At 35.9% G+C, this 20257-nt stretch overlaps 2 protein-coding genes across 5 annotated transcripts; one reads left to right on the top strand and one right to left on the bottom strand.

Moving 5' to 3' along the window:
• The first annotated feature begins 159 nt into the window (after nt 1-159).
• Nucleotides 160-16022, top strand: LOC132256918 (platelet-derived growth factor receptor beta-like). Of its 3 annotated transcripts, none has more exons than XM_059753526.1 (13): nt 160-481; nt 1194-1543; nt 3579-3664; nt 3731-3875; nt 4404-4566; nt 4659-4947; nt 5002-5141; nt 5810-5870; nt 8214-8379; nt 11851-12005; nt 12091-12272; nt 14283-14362; nt 15283-16022. In XM_059753526.1, exons 2-13 carry the CDS (start codon nt 1330-1332, stop codon nt 15906-15908), a joined length of 2307 nt encoding a protein of 768 aa, XP_059609509.1. In that variant the 5' UTR covers nt 160-481; nt 1194-1329; the 3' UTR covers nt 15909-16022. The 3 variants fall into 3 exon arrangements, with proteins under 3 accessions (XP_059609509.1, XP_059609508.1, XP_059609507.1); XM_059753525.1 differs by having other exon boundaries at nt 5002-5147; nt 14286-14362; XM_059753524.1 differs by having other exon boundaries at nt 5002-5147.
• LOC132256921 (uncharacterized) lies at nt 16011-18399 on the bottom strand. Of its 2 annotated transcripts, XM_059753530.1 has the most exons (4): nt 18385-18399; nt 17369-17752; nt 17137-17312; nt 16011-16517 (listed from the first exon to the last, which is right to left on the bottom strand). In XM_059753530.1, exons 2-4 carry the CDS (start codon nt 17681-17683, stop codon nt 16397-16399), a joined length of 612 nt encoding a protein of 203 aa, XP_059609513.1. In that variant the 5' UTR covers nt 17684-17752; nt 18385-18399; the 3' UTR covers nt 16011-16396. The 2 variants fall into 2 exon arrangements, with proteins under 2 accessions (XP_059609513.1, XP_059609512.1); XM_059753529.1 differs by lacking the exon at nt 18385-18399 and having other exon boundaries at nt 17369-17776.
• Between the last annotated feature and the right edge of the window lie 1858 nt (nt 18400-20257).

Raw genomic sequence — 20257 nt, 5'->3', positions numbered from 1 at the left:
AATATTATGAGTCGCGGCTGTTCCATCGCGATGAAAGGGTCTTTTCGCGCCAAGATGCCGCGCTCGCGTGCTGTGGAAGAAAGAATTTCCGCATTAAACCACGACATGCGAGATGCGAGTGCAAAGAGAGTGGGAGTTTTGATAAAAATTACTCGCCTTATTAATTTTGTTTGTATCAAAGTGCTCTCCACGCTAGAGCCCCACTAAAAATTAACACACCTTGCTCTTATCGTGGTTGTTATCAAGAAGTTAGAAGATTTTCCAAATTATCCATTACAAGTACATCGGTGGAGTGATAAGTGTTTGCTGGACTTGTATCTTTTCTCTCTGTGTTTGTTCGCCTGTCTGTCGTCGACGGTCTCTCGTATTTCTGCTCGGTGATAATTGAAAAGTAGTTGATTGAACTGCTTCGCAAGGAGGAGACACTCTTCCCCGTACTTGTCCTCAGTGATCATTTACCCCAACCTTGGAGTTTACTCTTGTTTGTTTGCTATTTGAATACATTAAACTTGGCGTATTAGTAAACAGGCTTGATTGAAACCCCGTCAATTTTTTTCCTGATTAATTTGTTCTGTGATCTAAGTGCAAAATATCCGCCTCCGCCTGAAATTTTCCAATAAAATTCCTGTGCTATTTGTCATGTTTTACGTGCTGGTCACATGAGAATTTTGTAGAGGAGAATCATTTTGTGCTATGTATATCACAGTAAAGAGCCTATTTATATCCATTTAATCGCCACATAGTTGCCAATAATAATAAATAATAAAATAATTGACTTCTTTGTACTTGTGACAAGAAAGACTTAAAGAGGAGAATGAGTGCTGCGCAAGAAAGAAATGGCGAAAAAATACGAATCAGGCAGGGAATGTGAGATAAGATAACTTTTTGGACGATGTTTAGACTTTCGGTGGCATAGAAATCAATTATAATTATTGGCGCGTTTCACTAAATACGATGGGCACCCCATAGTGCGCAGCATATGTGCATATGTATTGTAGAATTATCTATTACCTCATCACACACTTACCTTTTTCACATGCTCAATTGTCTGTCAGAATGATGTAAGGAAGAGAACTTTCATATCAAGCACAAGAGAGTACAAGAACTATCTGAGAAGAATTGTTACTGATAAGCAGCACGTAAAATATCACACCAACACTGTCTAAATATTTGTGCATTCAACATCCAATTAGTGCTATTAGAGTCATCCGGACGGCATGGGTCATTTTTCACAGCGCCCACCGCTGACTGAGCAGTAGTGATAAATTAAGTGATGACTATACGCACCATGAGGAAGTCCTGGCATTTGTACAACTGACATTTGCTTAGATGAAGAAACAAGTGTGGGTGATTTTATACACACTTCTAATTGGATTCGTGCGGTGTAACATTGAAAGTGCAGTGGCTCAAAATGTAGTTAAAACCTCCGCGGCCATGTCCACAACACCTGGCACAGTCATCACGGATTTGCAGGTTGAAGCCGTCTCAGATCATGGACACTCCATACAGTTGTTGATAAAATGGAATGGAACGTATGCAAATGGTGAGTGAATACTTTATTTTGATAAAATTACTCCTTGCTAAAACACGTCCAGAGACTTTAGCAATCAAAGACATGACAGATAATTCTAATCCGATCAATTCCCAGAAATTTCTTCAAAGGATTTGAATTGAACAACACTATTTTTCAAATCTCTCCATACATCGTGTATAAGATAGATATGAATTGATTTAGCAAGTCAAACATGCTCTTAAAAGAACGTTGGAGCTGTATTATCAATACCAAGATTAACACACACATATCTGCAGATTTATAGAAGCAAAAAAATAGATACAGTTTTTAAGACAAAATGTTGATATTGTAGATTTCATTTTGCATACGCCAATACCAGAAGTTTTCCGGTAAATTTAAATTTTGCCAGAAACCAACTAACGGGAAAAAATGACTGTATTGATATTATAAAAATACAATAAAAAGTTCGAGTCCTATTAGGTGCAGAACTTCCATCACAATGCTTCATGGTTTCCGGTTTCTAGCGTAGAATGAACAAATTTCACTCAATCGCAAAACAATACAGTGGTTTTGCTCGCAATATAATATGTTTTAAACAATATAAAAAGGAATATTTCAAAATTTTCTGTTATGAAATTCCATCAGCTTTCATATTTTCCATAGAATAGTGCGGTTTTACTGAAATTAAAGTGTTATAAACCCACGTATATGTTTATAGTAGAACGACATAAGCTCAGTTTCATAATATACTTTCAACATATTGAAATTCTGGCATTATGAAATAAATTGAATCTGCAATGCATTGCTTATCATAGCTCTCTAGCTTATTATATAACTTTCACGCAAATCATTATAACATTGTCCCTAAATTTTTTCAACGTAAAAATATTGACAGAACTCTCCATACCTGTTATTCTAAAAATATTTCAATAGGTTGGGGATAAAAAATGGAACTCCTGAAGTTAATGTCAATCACTAATAAAATTCTGGAACCCCTGAATTATAATGCCCCGTTGTTATAGAAGTAATTATCCGGGAGAGAAGCAAAAGCTCTCGATACGTTCAAATATTGGGGTGAATTTAAAGTTGATTTATTTTTATCGATATCGTACAAGTGAGCGACACATTAATTAATGCTGAGGCTAAAGTTCCTGTGGAGACGAAGAACTTCGTCAGAATCTGGTCACAAGAAATCGCGGCATTCTTTGTACTCGGCGTTACTGGACCTGTGCTGATTTCCGGCACGACTTCCGACAAGATTTCCTCTCGCTGAATCTCTTTTATCCCGTCCTGGAGTGCAGTGATTTCACAATTCAAGGGAAGGAACAATACACTGCACTTTGCGTTAGAAATTAATTAATTTTACGAAGCTGAATTTTATTGCTTCTTCACTCGTATATCCAAAACAAGAATGTCAGATAAAATTGCAAAAAATGCAAAATATTCCATTGAAATTCTATTGCAAATTGAATTGGAATGAAGAGAATTGCTGGTAAAGTAAAAGTATCTTTGCTCATGATGAAATTGTAATCATTTTAGATATTTCATCGTATGTACATTGACAACCCTCAAGCAAAAGCGTGTACATAATATGATTTAACTCCCCAATAATTGCGATAAACTATACAGCGAAACTTGAGAACAATTAAGTGTGCAATCCAGATCATGTATTAACGACATTGTATGTAACTCTTTATCGAAAACTTTTAATGAGTCGATTAAATTTTATATTGAAACTAAGTGCGGTCAGAGTAGAAATTTTAGTCTCTTATAAATTACAAGATAAATTATAACATCAAAGCCGCAAATTCAGGCTGATGAAACTCTCATAATTACTGTTCTTGCTGATCTAGCATGACCAACAAAGATAAATAAAATTTTATCTGCAAACAATTGTAATGAAAAATTCAAAGCTTTAGGTAAAATATTGCATTTTCTAGGAAATCGTGAAGCAACATGAAAAAACTAATTAAAATTGCATAATTCGCTAAAGCTCTCCGGCAACTCACATCACACACATCACATTTTCCTTACAGTAATTTTTTCTCCCCTCTTTCACTTATAGATAGTAATATAGACATTCATGTCACGCATGAGAGTAAAAGTAAACACTGCACATCAAATCCCTGCTACGAGTACAACATAAACCCCGTAAGTCATGAATTCATCTGCAACGTAGAACTCAATATATCACACCTTCAATATATGTATTTCAAGTTTATGGGCGAACTACGGATTCCACAAAATCCGTCGCACCACATTGAGCCAAAAAAATGTGATTTCGAACCTGGATGCACATACTTGCTGGAAGTAAAAACCACCAATTGGAAGCCATTAAGCAGTTTAATTTATAAAATACCTGGTAAGAGACAACGTGGAATTAAGAGCGCATTTGCGTATGAAATAAGCTGCATTTCAGATAATACATATAGTATAATGATACTTCAAAAGCTTCGTTCCGCAATGCTTGTACGTACATAATATGTTTTACCCATAAAGATTTTATTTGTCCAGCGTTGGAAAAATTAATGTAAAAAGCCATGAAAAAATGCTCTTAAAGCTGTCATTATACATATATTAATGCGTATTATTTTGCATTACAAACATTCACAGAAAGAGAAATCCTTCCAAGAAAACATGCGATGAATTATTGTTCTACTATTCGCATCGCAAACACGATGTGACTTATTAGCACAATAACAACAACTCAAAGCACGTTTTCTGGCGAAATTGTATAATGAATTACGCTAATCTCTAACCAATAGATGGTGTATGATAAAAAAAAGCTCCTATAGCGTGAATATAATTGTTGGTGGCATATATCAATATTTATTTATCGTTTCTTCTTCCCTCTCTTCACCGTGCAACCCGACCAAATATTGTGTTGTAGATTGTGTTGATGATATATGCTCGTGTTACTACGCCAGTCAACTCCCCAATGTGACTATAAGAGGACGCTACAGCACATTATCACAGACAATTGATATCGATTGGAATATAACAACGACATTTCAACTTCCCACTGATGTCTTTGTGGATCATATTGTCATAAGGTTAGGGTGGAAGCTTTTGGTCTTATTTATCAATGAAATTTTATACACAAAGAGAGTTTATAAAATTGGTTTTCCCTTTACCCGAAATATAGCTTATATAATGTGCGAAATCAGACGCTGCCCCTGCGACTGAATGTATTTGAACCACTGGTTGTGCCACTGGTAATGAATAACACTAAAAACAGCTCAGCCAAATTATTCGGCGTGGCAAAGTACAAGTTACCCAAGAATGCCACAGAAGAAGGACGAAGGTACAAATTGGAGGGACACGTGATAGATAATAGAAACTGCAAGAGTACCTACAGTGTGTCCTTTGTGGAGATACCGGGGAAGGCGCAGCACCAGAAGGAGAACAATGTTGTGATTAACAAGGATATACTGGTAAGTATGGCGCAATTCTACATAACATATTTCACACAATATTTATCTCAACAGTGGATGCTCTTGGCAGTAATTCCAATTGCCATTGTTATTTTCGTGGCTATTTACTGTATAAGATACCAGAGAAAGCTGAAGAGAATTAAGCGACTGCACAACTGGCAAGGAATCTATCGAACAACGCCATTCGCCGCTAAGTATGCGTAATTATTATTTTCTGTTCATTTAATTATAGAAGAGCGCGATGAAAGGAATTAGATAAATTAATGTAATCCTCTAGATCAAGGGAAAGTCATCTCACTGAGCTGACAGAAGCGCATTTACCAACTTTAACGATAGCCATTGACCCCTTGAAAAGCACTATCGTGATTTTCATAGCCTCATTCTGTTGAAAGACAAATAAATTTGAGCGGATTATTTCAAATTGAAAATTATAAACACACACACACGAGATTGAAGGAAAAGCTGCAACATAAACAGAAAGTATAAAAGAGAGATCAGTAAATATCTCATGAACATGGAACTGAAGTAGAAAAAATTGTTTCAATTGCTCAAGCCTTTCAATAATATTTATATTTCCTGAAGCAATTGTCAAAGATGCTTCGCTGCTCCTCAAATCCAATCTAGTATGAATGTGCAAAAATTTTCTTTATTTGCCAAATCCACAAACATTTTCCTTCCATTCCACGTTATCAAGTGGAATTGAGTTTCGCTTAAGCTTGGAATAAATCGCTCAATTTACCCTTCTTTTTTTGTACAACACAAGACAAAGAAAACCCTTCTCAATGAAAAGCTTCACTTTTCATGTGAAATATGCTCTTTCCAGAAATTATTTCTCTTTTTCTTTTTTCTTTCAATTCATCAGCGGAGGACTGAATCACGTTTCCATGCAGGAGAATGTTCTCTATATCGATACAGATATTTTGGTAAGTTGTATGAAGTAATATTAGTAATGTGGATAGTGTCAATTATCCATAGCAGCAAATAAATATTCTATATACAGAGATAAATTTTATCCCTTTAGCCATTTAATTGAAATAAATTGGACTTGAATCTGACAAAACAAATATGGGTATAACAAAGCATAAAAACCACATTCAATCTATCGTCCGTGATGAACAATCACTGACGAGAAAATGGGCGAAGAGATTAATTAAAGTGAAAACTGTACGGAAAACGTCTCTAATTGATGTTTACAAATGTTTCCAAAGCACTACTTCCGTTTGCTTAACGTAAATATTGATATTACGTGAATTATTTTGGATAAACGGATTAAAAAATAGTAGTAGAATTGCGTAATTAGCATCTTTCTTGTGCTCTTTAATTTAACTTCAGTCAGCATCTTTCTTGTGCTCTTTAATTTAACTTCAGTCAGCAAATTTTATTTAATTGTATATAGACCTTTTTCTGGGAATACTCTCTGATATAACTAGATATTAATTAATATAGAATTCAAACCTTTGCCCATATTGCATGACATTAATTATGAATTCTCCCTCTTCAGTGTCTGGAAAGTTTAGAACATGTCTGTTACTATTTACATGTAATTAATTTATACACATAAAATGTGTCTTTCATCACATTCACTTGGAAAGAATGTTGATATGAATTCTCATCAACTCGAATATGGATTCGATGTTGGTGAAATGTTCACGAATTTTCAAAGTCATGCAGCATAAAATGCTTTTGTCGTTATACCACATAGATACGCGTGTTCCTTTTGTGTAAATATCATTCCTTGAATTCCTGAGAAGAAACAACGTGAATTAATAATTTCTCACAAAAATGTAGATAAAGCTTCTCTTTTATTTTTTTTTACGCGTTCTTGTTATTTATATTAGGATAAACAATGTAGAATATTTGAAGATGAGAAAATGTATGAACTGCTATGAACAAAAAATTAGTCAAATTTGCCTTATGGGTTTAAAAAAGTAATTAAACTTTTGAAACATCAAGGGTTTCTTCGCCACGTGGTTTCAAGTTTATTGAGTTGGCTTCCTACTCCCGCCCTTTCATGTCATTCTTACTGGCCTTAACAGTTTCGAAGTACTTCTAGGATTTGCAGAACAGACTGCTCCTTTCTGTTGTCTCAGTCTGTCGCCTTCCTTGTGCATGAGCGCTGATAATTGCCACATTCGACACTTTCTTAAGATCACATCGGTCTTTTAATAAGATTATATAAATTCAGTTGTACAGCTTCAAGCTCGAATGGGATATTTTCCTTCTCGAGAGCTTTGTGGGTTTCTAGAGCATCACTATTATTGTGTGCACTGGTCGCCTGTATTAATACATATGTATGCATGTTTCCAGCTTGATCTTTGCAAAAAGTAACAAATCACATGCTACATATGCGGAATGATTCACATTCATTCTTGCCTTATGAGAAATGCATATAATGAAAATTCACTGTCATGCATTAATTTCGATTTCAAATTAAATTTAGGTCTGATAATCTTGACGTCAATTTAATGACTCATTTAAATTCTGCAAAATTATTTTATTCAATTAAATTTTTTATTTTATCTTTGCACATAACTAAATAACCAAAAATATTTCATGTCAAAATGCTGGACAAATATTTCCAGTTGAAAACTGGGCAAACAAATTATCATAGGTCAGCATACTTTTTGAAAAAGATCTAAAACACAACTCATTTTAACACTTTACCGATGTTCTGACAGAGACTTTTTCGGCGTTTTTCATGCCATTTGAGATTTATATGATACAATTTACTAGTATATAATGCAAATTCATGTCAACAGAGTATCTATTTTAAAGTTTCAGCATGAAAAAGGTAGCTTAGAAAGATTCTTTTGTGGAAAGTTTTTATGAAATCTCGTAAATGTTATTCTTTGCCATTTCATTATACAATGAAAAATTGTTTTTGCGCTGAAAACACGAGATTTTACTTTAAGACCCTTGAAATCCTAATATATGTATATTCAAAAGTTATCCATTATTCAACGATTGCAAGAAGATATGTATCATTCAGCGAAAAGTTTCAGTTTAACTATTCACATATACATCATGACATAACACTATTCTAGTGTACATAGTTTTAAAATCCAATTTTTCTACATCTCAGTATTATCTCACGAGTATGTACATAGGTAAACGTATGCTGGGCACGTTCTTCTGCACATAGAACTTCCCACATGGTTGTAAGAAATTATAAAATTATCAGTCAGAAGACTCTCTTACCACAAAAGCATGATATGCGTGGAATTCCTTCGCATGATATTAACAGGAAAAATGCTACTTTTTCGCAGGAAGCTCGAGCACGAGGTGAGGCGGATTCACTGGAAATTCCACATTCAAGTCTCATAATTGGACGTGAAATTGGAAAGGGTGCCTTTGGGCGCGTTTTCATTGCTCGCGCTGAGAATATTGGCAGCAAAATGGGATCGCGTGTTGTGGCTGTGAAGCAGCTCAAAAGTGAGTAATTCATAGATTCTGTCATTTCACACTCATTCCTCAAACATCTTTCATTGTCTATACATGAAATATGCAGAAACATGAGAATTGAATAATTTCACATTCAGCCTTACTCATTAGATTAAAGTCATACATTCAGTATTTAGTTTATATTAAAATGTGGAAAATGGTAATGCCCAGTAGAGTTTTAAACGTAGATATTTCTGTGTGCGTGAAAGGAACACTTCAAATGCCCCGCATTGTCGTCACAAAATAAAATTCCACCGCTAAAAATCCACCCATGAATTTTCTATTAATAATTTTGTATGTATAAACACGACAATGAGGTCAAATATTTCCGCAGGTATTGTGTGTCTGTTGCGGTGTTTGCGTACTTACATTAATTAATCGATTTGATTATCATTTGATCGCGAAGCCAAAATCCCACTGACGATTCCACCCAAAATTCTTGCATCACGTTCTCCACTCTGCTTTTCTGTGTCCACACAAATTAATCTCTCTTCAGTGAGGCCTCCCTCAATCTCCTTTTCCATTGCAAAATATGATTGCTTGTCATGTGAGGAAATTATTGTGTGCTTCCCTCCGGCGAGACGTTTTTCGAACGATTTTCTGCTCGACTCCCTGAAAGGTGCGGAAGTCTTTCTGTCACTGGATGCTTTTGCTGGTCCACAAGGATTTAATAATGGTTGGCGTGTTGTTTTCAAAAGTGGTTCTGCCACAATAGAACTCAGGCAATATGGCTCTCGAACTCGCATTGCAACGTATCTATTGCAGGAGATGCAAGTCATATCATTAAGGATCTTATTTTTACCGCCAGCCGCTTCAACGTGGTCTGCAAGAAAATGCCAAATTGTCAAAGCACATGCACGACAAAGAGTCAGTAGAAAATACCTCGATTATCTGGTGTTCTTCTCTGTATTCTCTGCAGCTGCTTTTCCATGGAAAGTAATTCATTGGCCATAAACTTTTTAAGGCAATCAACTTGATCCGTAGTGGCCTTTAGAACATTCACCAAACATTCGGAGACTCTATCAATTCTGCAATTAATTTCATTCTTCTCCTGCCGAGATCTATCATCCGCAACCGTTGCTGCGCTTCGCCACTCCACAACAACAGAATCAAAAACCCCTATTGACAATTTATCCCTTAATTGGTCTCTCATATCATGCATTGCCTCTAGTTGTTCATGTAATTGATCACACTTCACCTCCACGTCTTTCAGTCGTTTTGTCAATGTATCTTCCCAATTAGGCTGGTTGAATGATACACGAAGCTCCGCTGGGAGATTTAAACCAGAACTTTGTGATAGTTGCCTCATCCAAGCACTCCATTGATCTTCTGTACTAAAAGTGGCCGAAATGGAATTGGAATTCCTTCTCAAATTGATGCCCTCCGGTGGAGTTGATTGCATAATTCTATTCGTGGAATCGTCTTCATCTTCTGTTGTCCAATCGAGAATATTGAATTGCCTATCGTATGAAGTGTTTTGTGTCAATTGAATCGCTTCTCTGGATATATCATGTTGACCACCTTCTTGACCATCTCGTTGACCACCTTGCAGTCTACTTACTACCTTTTCAATTTCCTCCTCAATGATTTCAGAGCCCAAGTAATTCGCAGCATTCATATGATCAGCAATGAATTTAACTGCCTTTTCTTCACCATTTGGGTAAATTCTCTTGCTGTGATGATTCGCATTGTCATTGGGACGGGATGCAATATTAATTTGACTATTTACTTGTTGATTCCTCATGCTGTCTTCCAAACTTTCAATCCTTGCCCTAAGGGAGTTCACAGAATGTACGAGATTGGAAGCAATCGAATTCTCTGTATTATTATTCCAGACAAAATCTTCTATTCCATCTGGTTCACTTGTGGTATTGGTTTGACCCACATTCTGTTGAATAGCACGAATGTCATCACGTGCCTCAAGGAGATTTACTATTTCATGCAGGAGTTTGTGAAGGGCTTTGAAATCGACGATATTTTCCAGATTAAGTGCAGTATTGACGAGTGTATGTAATTCTTCTCTTCGTGATTGCATAATTGCAGAACTCTTTAAGATATATTCCCAGATGTATTCCTCTAATTTACTTTATAACGCGATGATGTAGTAATTTTTCACTAGCGTGCAGAATTTTTCACTTATGAAAGTTGTTTCACACTCGCTGTCTATGATTTAGGGAATGAGTGAAATCAAATTCAAAGGAATAATTGGATCAAACACAGCCTATTGCATTTCAGACCTAAACCAATCATTGGAAATAATTAGTTTTAAGGAATAGCCGTTACGTGTGAAATATATCAGAAAATTCAGAGAATCGAATAGAAACCATCCGCTCGGCTAAGCTTATGCAAAGCTGGATATAGTGCATGCAGATTATTACACAATTGGAAGAGTTCTATAGAAAAACCCTAGTGGAAATTATGATTTGTTTGATCTGAAAATGATCTAGTGCGACTGAAATGTAAATTTAAATGTTTAGTTTTAAACATAATTGAAACATAATTATGTTCGATTTTTCACCACAATTAAATATTATTACAAAACCTATAGAACACACATATTGTACTTTGCTTAAATGCGCAATATTGCGCTTATTATCTATTCATAATTGTGTTGCTTTGCTCTCATCATGTTCAGTTTTCTGAAGTACAAAACCCTTTTCAATATTATTTGGAAATTTCCACACGGTCTATACAATAAACACCCAGTTTATTTATACTTTAATAACTGCCAATCACAAAAACTAGCGTTAAAAAATTTGAGTTGATACATAACTAACAGAATTTGATATAATAGTCATGATTTTTCGTCTACATAGTGTCAGAGGTGAGGAAATTTTTTCAACAGATTCGAAAAATAATGAACTGAAGTAAAGGTGAAGAGGGAAAATACTTCATCCACAATAAACCTTAACCATATGCACTAATTGAAACTTTCCACAATGGATAGAAAAGTCACGAGTTAGCTTTCCGCACCAGAACTTATTCAGATTATTATTTACATTTACGTGTGCACTAATTGAAACTTCATAAGCATACTTTTGGAATACTTATTCTTGTAAGAGCTTTGAGAATTTCATCTAGATTTCTACTCTGTGCAATTTTGAACTTGGTTTTGAATTCCTCGAGGCGAATAAGAAGCTTTCATAACATCATATACACACATACAATGTGTTCACATGCATACTAATAGAGTTTGTATATTTAAATGTAAAGCTAAAGTTTAAACTGGTTATAAAAAAATTAAATTATATTATCATATGTGGGAAACACTTTGATATTCCAATTAAATATTTTTGATGAACAATATGTGCTTAGAATCCTGCTTTAATATTTACTACTCATGAGAGAGATTTTAAATTAGTGAAAATCTGAGTAGAATCAAAGAGCACTTATCTCTTAAGATGGGATGAAAAAAGGAGGAAAACCACTTACTTTAATGCCATCCTCTACCTTCCTTCACAGAGAAACCGACAGCTGATGAACTCGAAGAGTTTCTCAGTGAGATTGCGACGATGAAGAAAGTGGGTCGTCATCCAAATGTTGTCTCCCTCCTCGGTTGCTGTACAATCCGTCAGCCACTCCTCATGGTGATGGAATATGTTGGCTGTGGAGATTTAGTGAGTAAATCTAATTGGCATAATGTTACAGTACTGATGTCAATGCTGAGGGTGCTTTTTCTCACCTGCAATCTCGTCCACACAGCTTCAGTACTTGCGACAGGTCCGCGCTAAGCATGAAGCACGATCCACCGCTGTTTGTCCAGCTCTGACAACAAAATCACCCTCTGGAGCTTTTGCCAAACTACTGAACTTCTCCCCATCAACACCCAATGGATTGCCAGCGGGAATGGCACTCAAATACCCCGACTTGGCACAACAGGCGTCGTAAGTCAAACTTTCTGCAATATTGTAATTTACAACCCATGAAAATGTAACAGGCAGGAAGGAAAAGCGTTCCTAAAAGTCCTATCAAAATTAATTGTATAACATTGAAATGCCATTTGAAAGATTTAACCAAAAATAATTGACATTGCTTCATAAACATCATATATTGCTTTTGGGAGTGCTTGGAATGTTAGAGCACAATATTCTCTCCTTCACCCTGAGCGAATTTATACCTTATGAAAACAGAGCGTGACATGTGATAAGTTGTGGAGACACATCCTTTTTCTTCCTGTCGCCCCATGTCTAACTTCTTATAAATTTAGAATAGATAAATGCCGTGAATCCATAATGTATTCACACATATTAACCTTATATGAAAAATTATGTTATCATCAAGAAAAATTGATTATTTTCTCTGTCTCCTTATAAATTAATTCGGCTCAAACCATTAAATACACGCAATAGACGTTTTAAATGAGTGAAACTTTCTGTGTACATACTTAAAATCATGTCACCTCCAGGGAAAATACACACAAATATGCAAATTAAATTTTAACTTGAGCGGATAGTGACTAATTGGGTACGCGACTGAGAATCCTTATCAGTGTGAAGGGAAGTTTAATAATTGAGGACAATTTCCGCACAAATTCTTTTTATACTGCAAATTAGCGTTTCAGTTACCTGTCAAAGGAACAATTAAATTTATGAAAAGAAGCTAATGAAATTGTCCATCTTTGAACGACAGAGTGAAGATTTTAATTTAGAGTCCAGCGTTGTGCTTTTGCGAAACATATTTTAATGAAAAAAAAATCGTTAGAATTTCATGGTACAGAATATAGAGAAACAAAAATTGAACAACACTCCTTGTGACTTTCCGAGAAAAAAGATGATTGAAATGAGTCTACAAATTATTGCAATGGAAAAATTTTAACAACAATTTTCACTCTATAAAGTTTAAACTGTCGATTATATTTTTATAAATTCTGCAACATGAAATCAATCTCATAAGGTAAACTTATCCTTTTGAAAATCCAAAAATATAGGGCCCAGGAGGGCCAGATCAAATATTTTGTACGTTTTTGCTATTTCAGGCAATCAGTTTAATTATCCAGCAAAATCAATCTGTTTGCAGCCATGAGGCATGAAATACAAAATTTGTAGATTTCTCAATATTAAGTATTCATTTTTTATAAACACAGTTAATGATATTTCAACCGTGTATAGCGCCAAATTGCAGGGATGAACCAAAAAAGGATGAATGAATGATGAATTTTTCATATACGATTCAGCTCAATGCACACAATTATAATTAATAATGCTAGAGTGAAATTAAATTCACCCAGAACAAAGTAAAGTATAGTATTGCAACCAATTCATCCACGTGAATTCACCAGACCAGGCATGAGTTGCAGAGTTAATGACTTGGCTAATGATGATAGTAAAACATTTCAAATTATGAAATGAAGTATATTTTTATTTATCTGTTTCTCTAATGGAACGTGTCAAAAGGAAAATTTCTTGAGAATCTAAAAATTGAACGCCAAATAGTCAATCGATGGATTTAATTTATTCACGTCAGGAAATATTGCTAAAAATCTTCTCCAAAATGAATATACCTAAGTCTTTTGAGATGGAGATTTATGAGACAAGGCAAAACCTGAAAATGATGATTTAGAATTCACTGATAAACATTGTTAAAAAGTTCTAAACTTGCAAAAGCCTCGGGAAAATTGACCTATATTACGACTTCAACCTATACTCACAGATGAATTTCTTGAGACAAGACGAGAATTTACAATCTCTCACCAAAGAATGGACAACAATTGAATGCTGATTAAATGTTGAATTATTTTCCCATTCAAAATGTCACATACAAACGAGTTCTAATGATGAGGGCAGAGACAATTCAATTGATGCTCTCTTTGTACTTACATATTACCCATTTGGGGCGATAACTGATGTTTCCCATGCACGATACTTGGATGACGCTAAATTCACGGCGACGCACAGAAGCTCCAACTCCGACGCCTCGTACATCACCCAGCCAGACAGCATCCCATCGGGCGTGATGAGACCATCAGTGACTGAAAGTAAGCAAGGGCTTCGTGGTGTTTATTTTTGCAGCAATTTCCGGGATATGTAAATAATAATTTGCAACATCTGTGGCACAAAAATGCAATACATTTCAGTGAACAAACAAATTGAATCAACAAAAAACTGAATAATAAATACTTTATTTAATCCAGAACAAGATTAAAATTATTAAGATTTTAAGCTTGTTTTTAATAATGGCATATTTGTAATGGCCAATAAAAGACTTGTGTTGCATTAAAAAAAAAGTGTTGCAAATCTAAATAAATTTAAGAATTCACTTTAAAACTCCCATCGCAATGCATTAAGAGAAAGTGAGGATGGTAACGTCAATTTATAAACCATAAAGTATGTGTCAAAGCATATGTGTCTCCATTTTTGATGTTGATAGGCTCCAAATTTGTCTTTATTTGAAACTTTCTCAATCATAAAATTTCTTCACCACATTCCTAATTTCTTCAAAGCCCGAAATATGAAAATTCCTAGGAAAATTCAAAGTCTTTAGCAGACATTTCTCATGTAAACTCAGCGAAATACGGATAATTAAGTATTTAATTTTACTTTTTATCAGCTAAAACATGGGCTAAAATTTTTGATTCGTCTCTTCAAAGTGGTTTAATGTACTGAATATCAACTTTCTCTATACCATTTTATTTTATTTTCACCAAAAAACTCTCTCAAAGTACACTGAATCATCAATTAAAGTGCCTATGTTTGTGAGAGTTGGTCGTGAAGAGATGGGAAATGGTAGAAAGGTGATACATGATCTTATTATTTGTAACTTCCATCCTGAAAACATTATAGCGTTCATTGATTGACGATGTAGACATTATGTAATTCTCCACATGAAAATGATATTTTATCGCGCGACACATACCAATTTTCTCACACGGTGTCCTCTTACAATATCATCCTGCAGCCCTCTACACGACCGTGAGTCACAATGCCGATCTCTCGGCCTCGAGCGTCGGCTCTCTCGAGTACGTGCTGGATCACAAGGAGCTGCACAACTTTGCCATCCAGATAGCGCGCGGCATGAGTCATTTGGAGGAGAGAAAAATCACACACCGAGACTTGGCTGCACGCAATATCCTCATTGATGAGCTGAAGACGCTCAAAATCTCCGATTTTGGCCTCTCAAGGACGGGCATTTACGTGAACACACGCAACAAACGTGTTCCTCTACGGTGGCTCTCAATAGAGGCCGTGCGAGACAATTTGTACAGCAGCAAGAGCGATGTGTGGGCCTTTGGCATTGTGCTGTGGGAAATCGGCACTCTGGGCGGTTTTCCATATCCCACCATCGGGAACCACGAGCTCCTGTCGTACCTCATGTCCGGACGGCGGCTGCAGCGACCGGACAACTGCACAGAGGATCTCTACCGAACGATGCTGCAGTGCTGGCAGGAGCATCCGGAGGACCGACCAACGTTCGATGAGCTCGTGGCGAAGCTGGAGCCGCCGCAGCAGAAAATCTACATAGACTTCAATGACCTGGGGCCAGACTATGTTTTCCCACCAATCAGCGAGGAGGCGAATAATTGACCCTGCAAGAAGGAAAGCACGCTACATTCCATCGAATTTCGAGACACACATATTCAATAAGAGCTTTACAGCTTGCTATAGTCACAAATCACACCATCAGGATTCCCATGTCAACTTGATAATGATGTCAAGCAAAAGTCAATACAAAATCGACAGTTATGCCAAAAAAGAATGTATTCGCCAATTTTCCCCACAATAAATGTGTGCACCAAAATAGGACATAAGTTTATCTGTGATAAATTTAATATTCAATTAATACAGGTTTCAATGTATTCCCTTTTCCATCCTTTTGTGGTAAGAAATAATTAATATGTATTTTAATTGTACAGTATAGGCAATGCTCGTTCTGTATTTTCTCTCTTCAAATGTCCAGAACTTTAACCCATTTTAGAATAGAGAAATTTCAATGTATAAAATTGAGAGTTACGTATAGTTTAAATAAAGAAGTAATATGAATAATCTCCTTCTCTTATGCCATTAAGTAGTTGTTATTCCTTCTCAGTGTTCATCTCAACAATCTTCTCGGCGATTTCATCAAATCGCTGATTAATTTGCTGTATATCCGTTTCAACAGATGAAATGTTCTCGTCGAGTGTCTTCGTCTTGATCCTGTAAGTGGAAAATGGAAATGTAATGTACACAATAGAGGAGAAGATTGCACGAACAAGACTACAGAAATAATTGCACTGCAGAAATTAAAAGAAAACTCTTAAAAATTGGAATTATTGACACTCACTTCGAACAGAAGAAAGTTTATTAAGCTGCACGAAACATTGTACAGAGGCGATTTTGATAGTTCTTCAAACTTGGAGTGAATTATATATTTGCTAAATGGACGAGTTCATTGTGCAAACATTCAGTTAGAATCTCCTTCTAAAACTAACTTATTCATCACACGACCAAAGTGGCCGCTCATGCTCGTGTGCCATACAATTTCCAAGCAATACTACATGTGCAAAATAGAAGAAATTGCGCGTCACAAGAGAAATGAGAGATTACACTCGGGAAAATACAAATTCATGTGTTTAATACTTGAATTCTACTATTCATTCTTCCAGAAGAAATCTAGCGAATCAAGTCTATTAAGATAATGCTTAGTTTAAAAGGATCTAAATGAAGATATTAAGAACATTAGATAAACTATCACCTCAAACAGAAAACCTTATTCATTGTGGGTTTTTCTGTACCTCATGTTTGTTTTAGTATAAAAAGCACATTGAAAACTTACAACAAGCTTTGCAACTTAGCCTTCATCTCCAAATTTTTCCTTTGTGTGGACTCAATCATTTCCCTGATGGATTTGTCCTCCAGTTCACAGCGCAACTTCAGCTCCTCTATATTCATCTTCTTGTCCTGGAGACTCGTCGAGAGAATCTCAATTTCCTGCTTCAGCGACTGCATGGACTAATTGAGACAAAAGACATCAATATATTGTACTGATAAAGATGCAGAATATTCACCTTTGAGTGCATCTCAATGCTATTCATTAACACAGTCGTTTGTTCATACAAATCCTCAGCAGGCTTGAGTTCAGGTTCCAGTGGCTCCTTCTGTACAACGTCCTGCCGGTCTTGGGTCTTTGTGCGAGTAAAGTTTCTTTGCAAGATTAGTTTTTGATTCCGAAGCACGCGAAGTGCGAAAAGACCACATTGATTTTCCTCCATTCCGGCTTTCTTGGGTTTCTCCTCGATATTCTTCCCCTTTGCCGCTGTGGTGTCACGTATTTTCTCACTGACTTCTAGCTTCTCTTCCTGAATGTCCTTGTTGCCGTTCATTCTGCAGTTTTCGCTGCTTTTAAACACAGTTTTCACGATTCGACATAAACACGAAGCTCAAGATGATTCCTGTTTAAAACACATGTTCGCTTAAGCGCTGCCAGCGACTCTCGCGGAGAATAGGGGAAAGTTTTGAAAAATGCATTGGCGAAACATGTTCAGGGGCAGAACTGCAGTGAATATTTCATAACGCACAGAAGAATATAATAATACCCTAAGTAATCTACAGTTTTAGAAAATACACTATGCCTCACATTATGCGCAGCAAATTTGATGGTGTAAGATTAAATCGCAAACAAAACAATTTTTTCCGCAACATTCAACAAACTTGAAACGCAAATGAAACATTCATCACTAGCGGATCTTGTGGCAAGTGGACCAATTATAATTCTTACGCGCTACAGCGATTCTCAAATTGTGTTCCGGAAACCACATCATGTGAAAGTTTTTCCCAACACTCGCCAGAAATAATCATATTTCAGGAAATAGATGACCTCCATCCACTTTCAACAATTAATCATCACATCAATGAGACTATTAAGAGGAAAATGAACAAGTTTCTTCACAATGTTCTCACATTTTCCTTCGCACAATTAATCTTTAGGCATTAAGTGAGATGCTCTTTTAGCAGCGAAAATGCATTGAGATTGTGAATTTCGGAAGACAAATAAACCATTATTAGATTTATGGCATGGATTTACCTTCACGAATATTACGATGCGAGAAATTAGACACGCTGTTGTTTTGAGGAAAGCCACTATCGAAGGCAAAACCGCTCTACAATCCATCTAAATACGTGTTAATGAAAAGATTTTAATTATTTTCACTGTTAGAATTATTTCATGGAATAAATGTGCACTTACGAAGGATAAACTTGATTATTCGCTACAGGGAAGATGAATGTTTTGCCGTAAATTATGTTCTGATGCGAATTGGTACCCAAAGCGCTTTTCATACAAACAGAGCAACAGCATATGGACGATGTATAAATCACACATTTTATTGCATAATCGCATACACTTCGAGCTGCTGCTGAAGAATTTATAGACAAAGATAACACACAAGGGAAAAATTTAAATATAAAATGATTTGGGAAAGTGTCAAGTAAAAAGCTTCAAATTTTTTCATTAACATTAAAAATCTGATCTCTGATCTATCATACAATAAGAGATCAGCTCTTCTCTAAACTCACTATTTTTGGAATAACAATCCATAAATACCACGAGTTGACAATATCATTAAGTGATATTATTGATATGTCTGATAGAAAAATAAACACCCCCATCTTTTCCCTTGTGAAATTATTTTTGATAACCTCCTAATTTATTTGCCTAGGTGTTGCGTTTATTTTGAAGCGCGATGCCATAAAACTCGCGAAATTACATCATATGCGAAATTATAGATCATTTGTGGATTTTTTTTTTCGAATATTGCTTCATCGGTAATTTTGCTTTTTGAGCAAGAGAACTAAATCGAATTGTCTCTCATCTGAGCACTCAGTTTGTGGAAATAAAATGTAAACTTCTATGAAGTTGAATAAAACTAATATTTTCTACTAAATAATACGGGCATGAGATAAACTTGCCGAGAATCAAAAGCCCATCTCTGCGCCACTGGTTGAAGCTTCTCTGAGGATTGTCGTCAATTTTTGCAACAGATTTCCATTAAGGATAAAGGTCTGGTCCCAGAAGGACTGCATAAATTCGTAGTAAAGAGTGCTACGCAATATGTTCATATAAGATCTTTCAGCCAGACAATTGTCATCATTGTCATAATTTTGTGGGTGGATTTTTCAAGTGTGCCTCAAAATAATTTGGCATGAAGGAAGCAAATTTGCATAGGCGGAAACTGAGAAGGAACGACAAAAAGCTGTCACGGAAATGTGTGTTTTTTTCCATAGCCAAAATCAGATGATATTTCTTGACTGTGATATACTCGAAAAGGTCGAATACGGGCATGAGTGAGGAGCATATCGCAATGTCTGCGAGATGCTGGATAAATGTTAATTCCTCCACTGGGGCGGCTCTTAAGTGGGCATAAAGTCTGGGGAGCCGGCAATTTCGCCGCGAAGTTGGGCGGGAAGCATTTGTATTGCGGAGTTGTAAGCATTTTGCGGTGGTTAAAGCGAAAGGGGTTGGAGAATGAGAAAGGAAGTTACCATCCAGACTCACTCTCTTTCTCTCTATGTCATTGATGATGACGTCAATACGCACACATGCACAGGGAAAATTCGCATCACATGTAAGCTTTCACAGACGCACGAGTGTTGTGTGGGAAAATCCCTATTTTCACAAATATTGTGACGATTTTCACAAGTATTGTGAGCTCTCTTTTGCACACCCAATGAGTTTTCGTGGATACAGTGTATGGTGGCATCAGCACAATCTATATTGCATGAATTGAGAATAAACCAAGAATTCAATTTTTGCGTGTTGAAAGATTTTTTTCGTGGAAATTCGGCTTTGAAATTAAGAAATCTCTGAACTTTGTATGTATAAATATTTGAGAAAATTATTTATGTTTACAATTGTTTAATTTATCACATGGTCGATGAAAAGCTTACACAAAATGGTA

Source organism: Phlebotomus argentipes, unplaced genomic scaffold (assembly GCF_947086385.1).
Source record: "Phlebotomus argentipes unplaced genomic scaffold, Phlebotomus argentipes genome assembly contig_33, whole genome shotgun sequence".
NCBI classification, from domain to species: Eukaryota; Metazoa; Arthropoda; class Insecta; order Diptera; family Psychodidae; genus Phlebotomus; species Phlebotomus argentipes.
This window is presented reverse-complemented; position numbering and strand designations above follow the sequence as displayed.

What these genes read in the sequence shown, in the direction of transcription:
- LOC132256918 (XM_059753524.1), top strand. Translation starts at nt 1,330, where the DNA reads ATGAAGAAACAAGTGTGGGTGATTTTATACACACTTCTAATTGGATTC. An exon ending in TTTAATTTATAAAATACCTG is followed by an intron (nt 3,876 to 4,403) that starts GTAAGAGACAAC and finishes ATTGTGTTGTAG; the next exon opens with ATTGTGTTGATGATATATGC. An exon ending in GACTTGGCACAACAGGCGTC is followed by an intron (nt 12,273 to 14,282) that starts GTAAGTCAAACT and finishes GGCGACGCACAG; the next exon opens with AAGCTCCAACTCCGACGCCT.
- LOC132256921 (XM_059753530.1), bottom strand. Translation starts at nt 17,683, where the DNA reads ATGAACGGCAACAAGGACATTCAGGAAGAGAAGCTAGAAGTCAGTGAG. An exon ending in GCATTGAGATGCACTCAAAG is followed by an intron (nt 17,313 to 17,368) that starts GTGAATATTCTG and finishes TGTCTCAATTAG; the next exon opens with TCCATGCAGTCGCTGAAGCA. An exon ending in GCTAAGTTGCAAAGCTTGTT is followed by an intron (nt 16,518 to 17,136) that starts GTAAGTTTTCAA and finishes TTCCACTTACAG; the next exon opens with GATCAAGACGAAGACACTCG.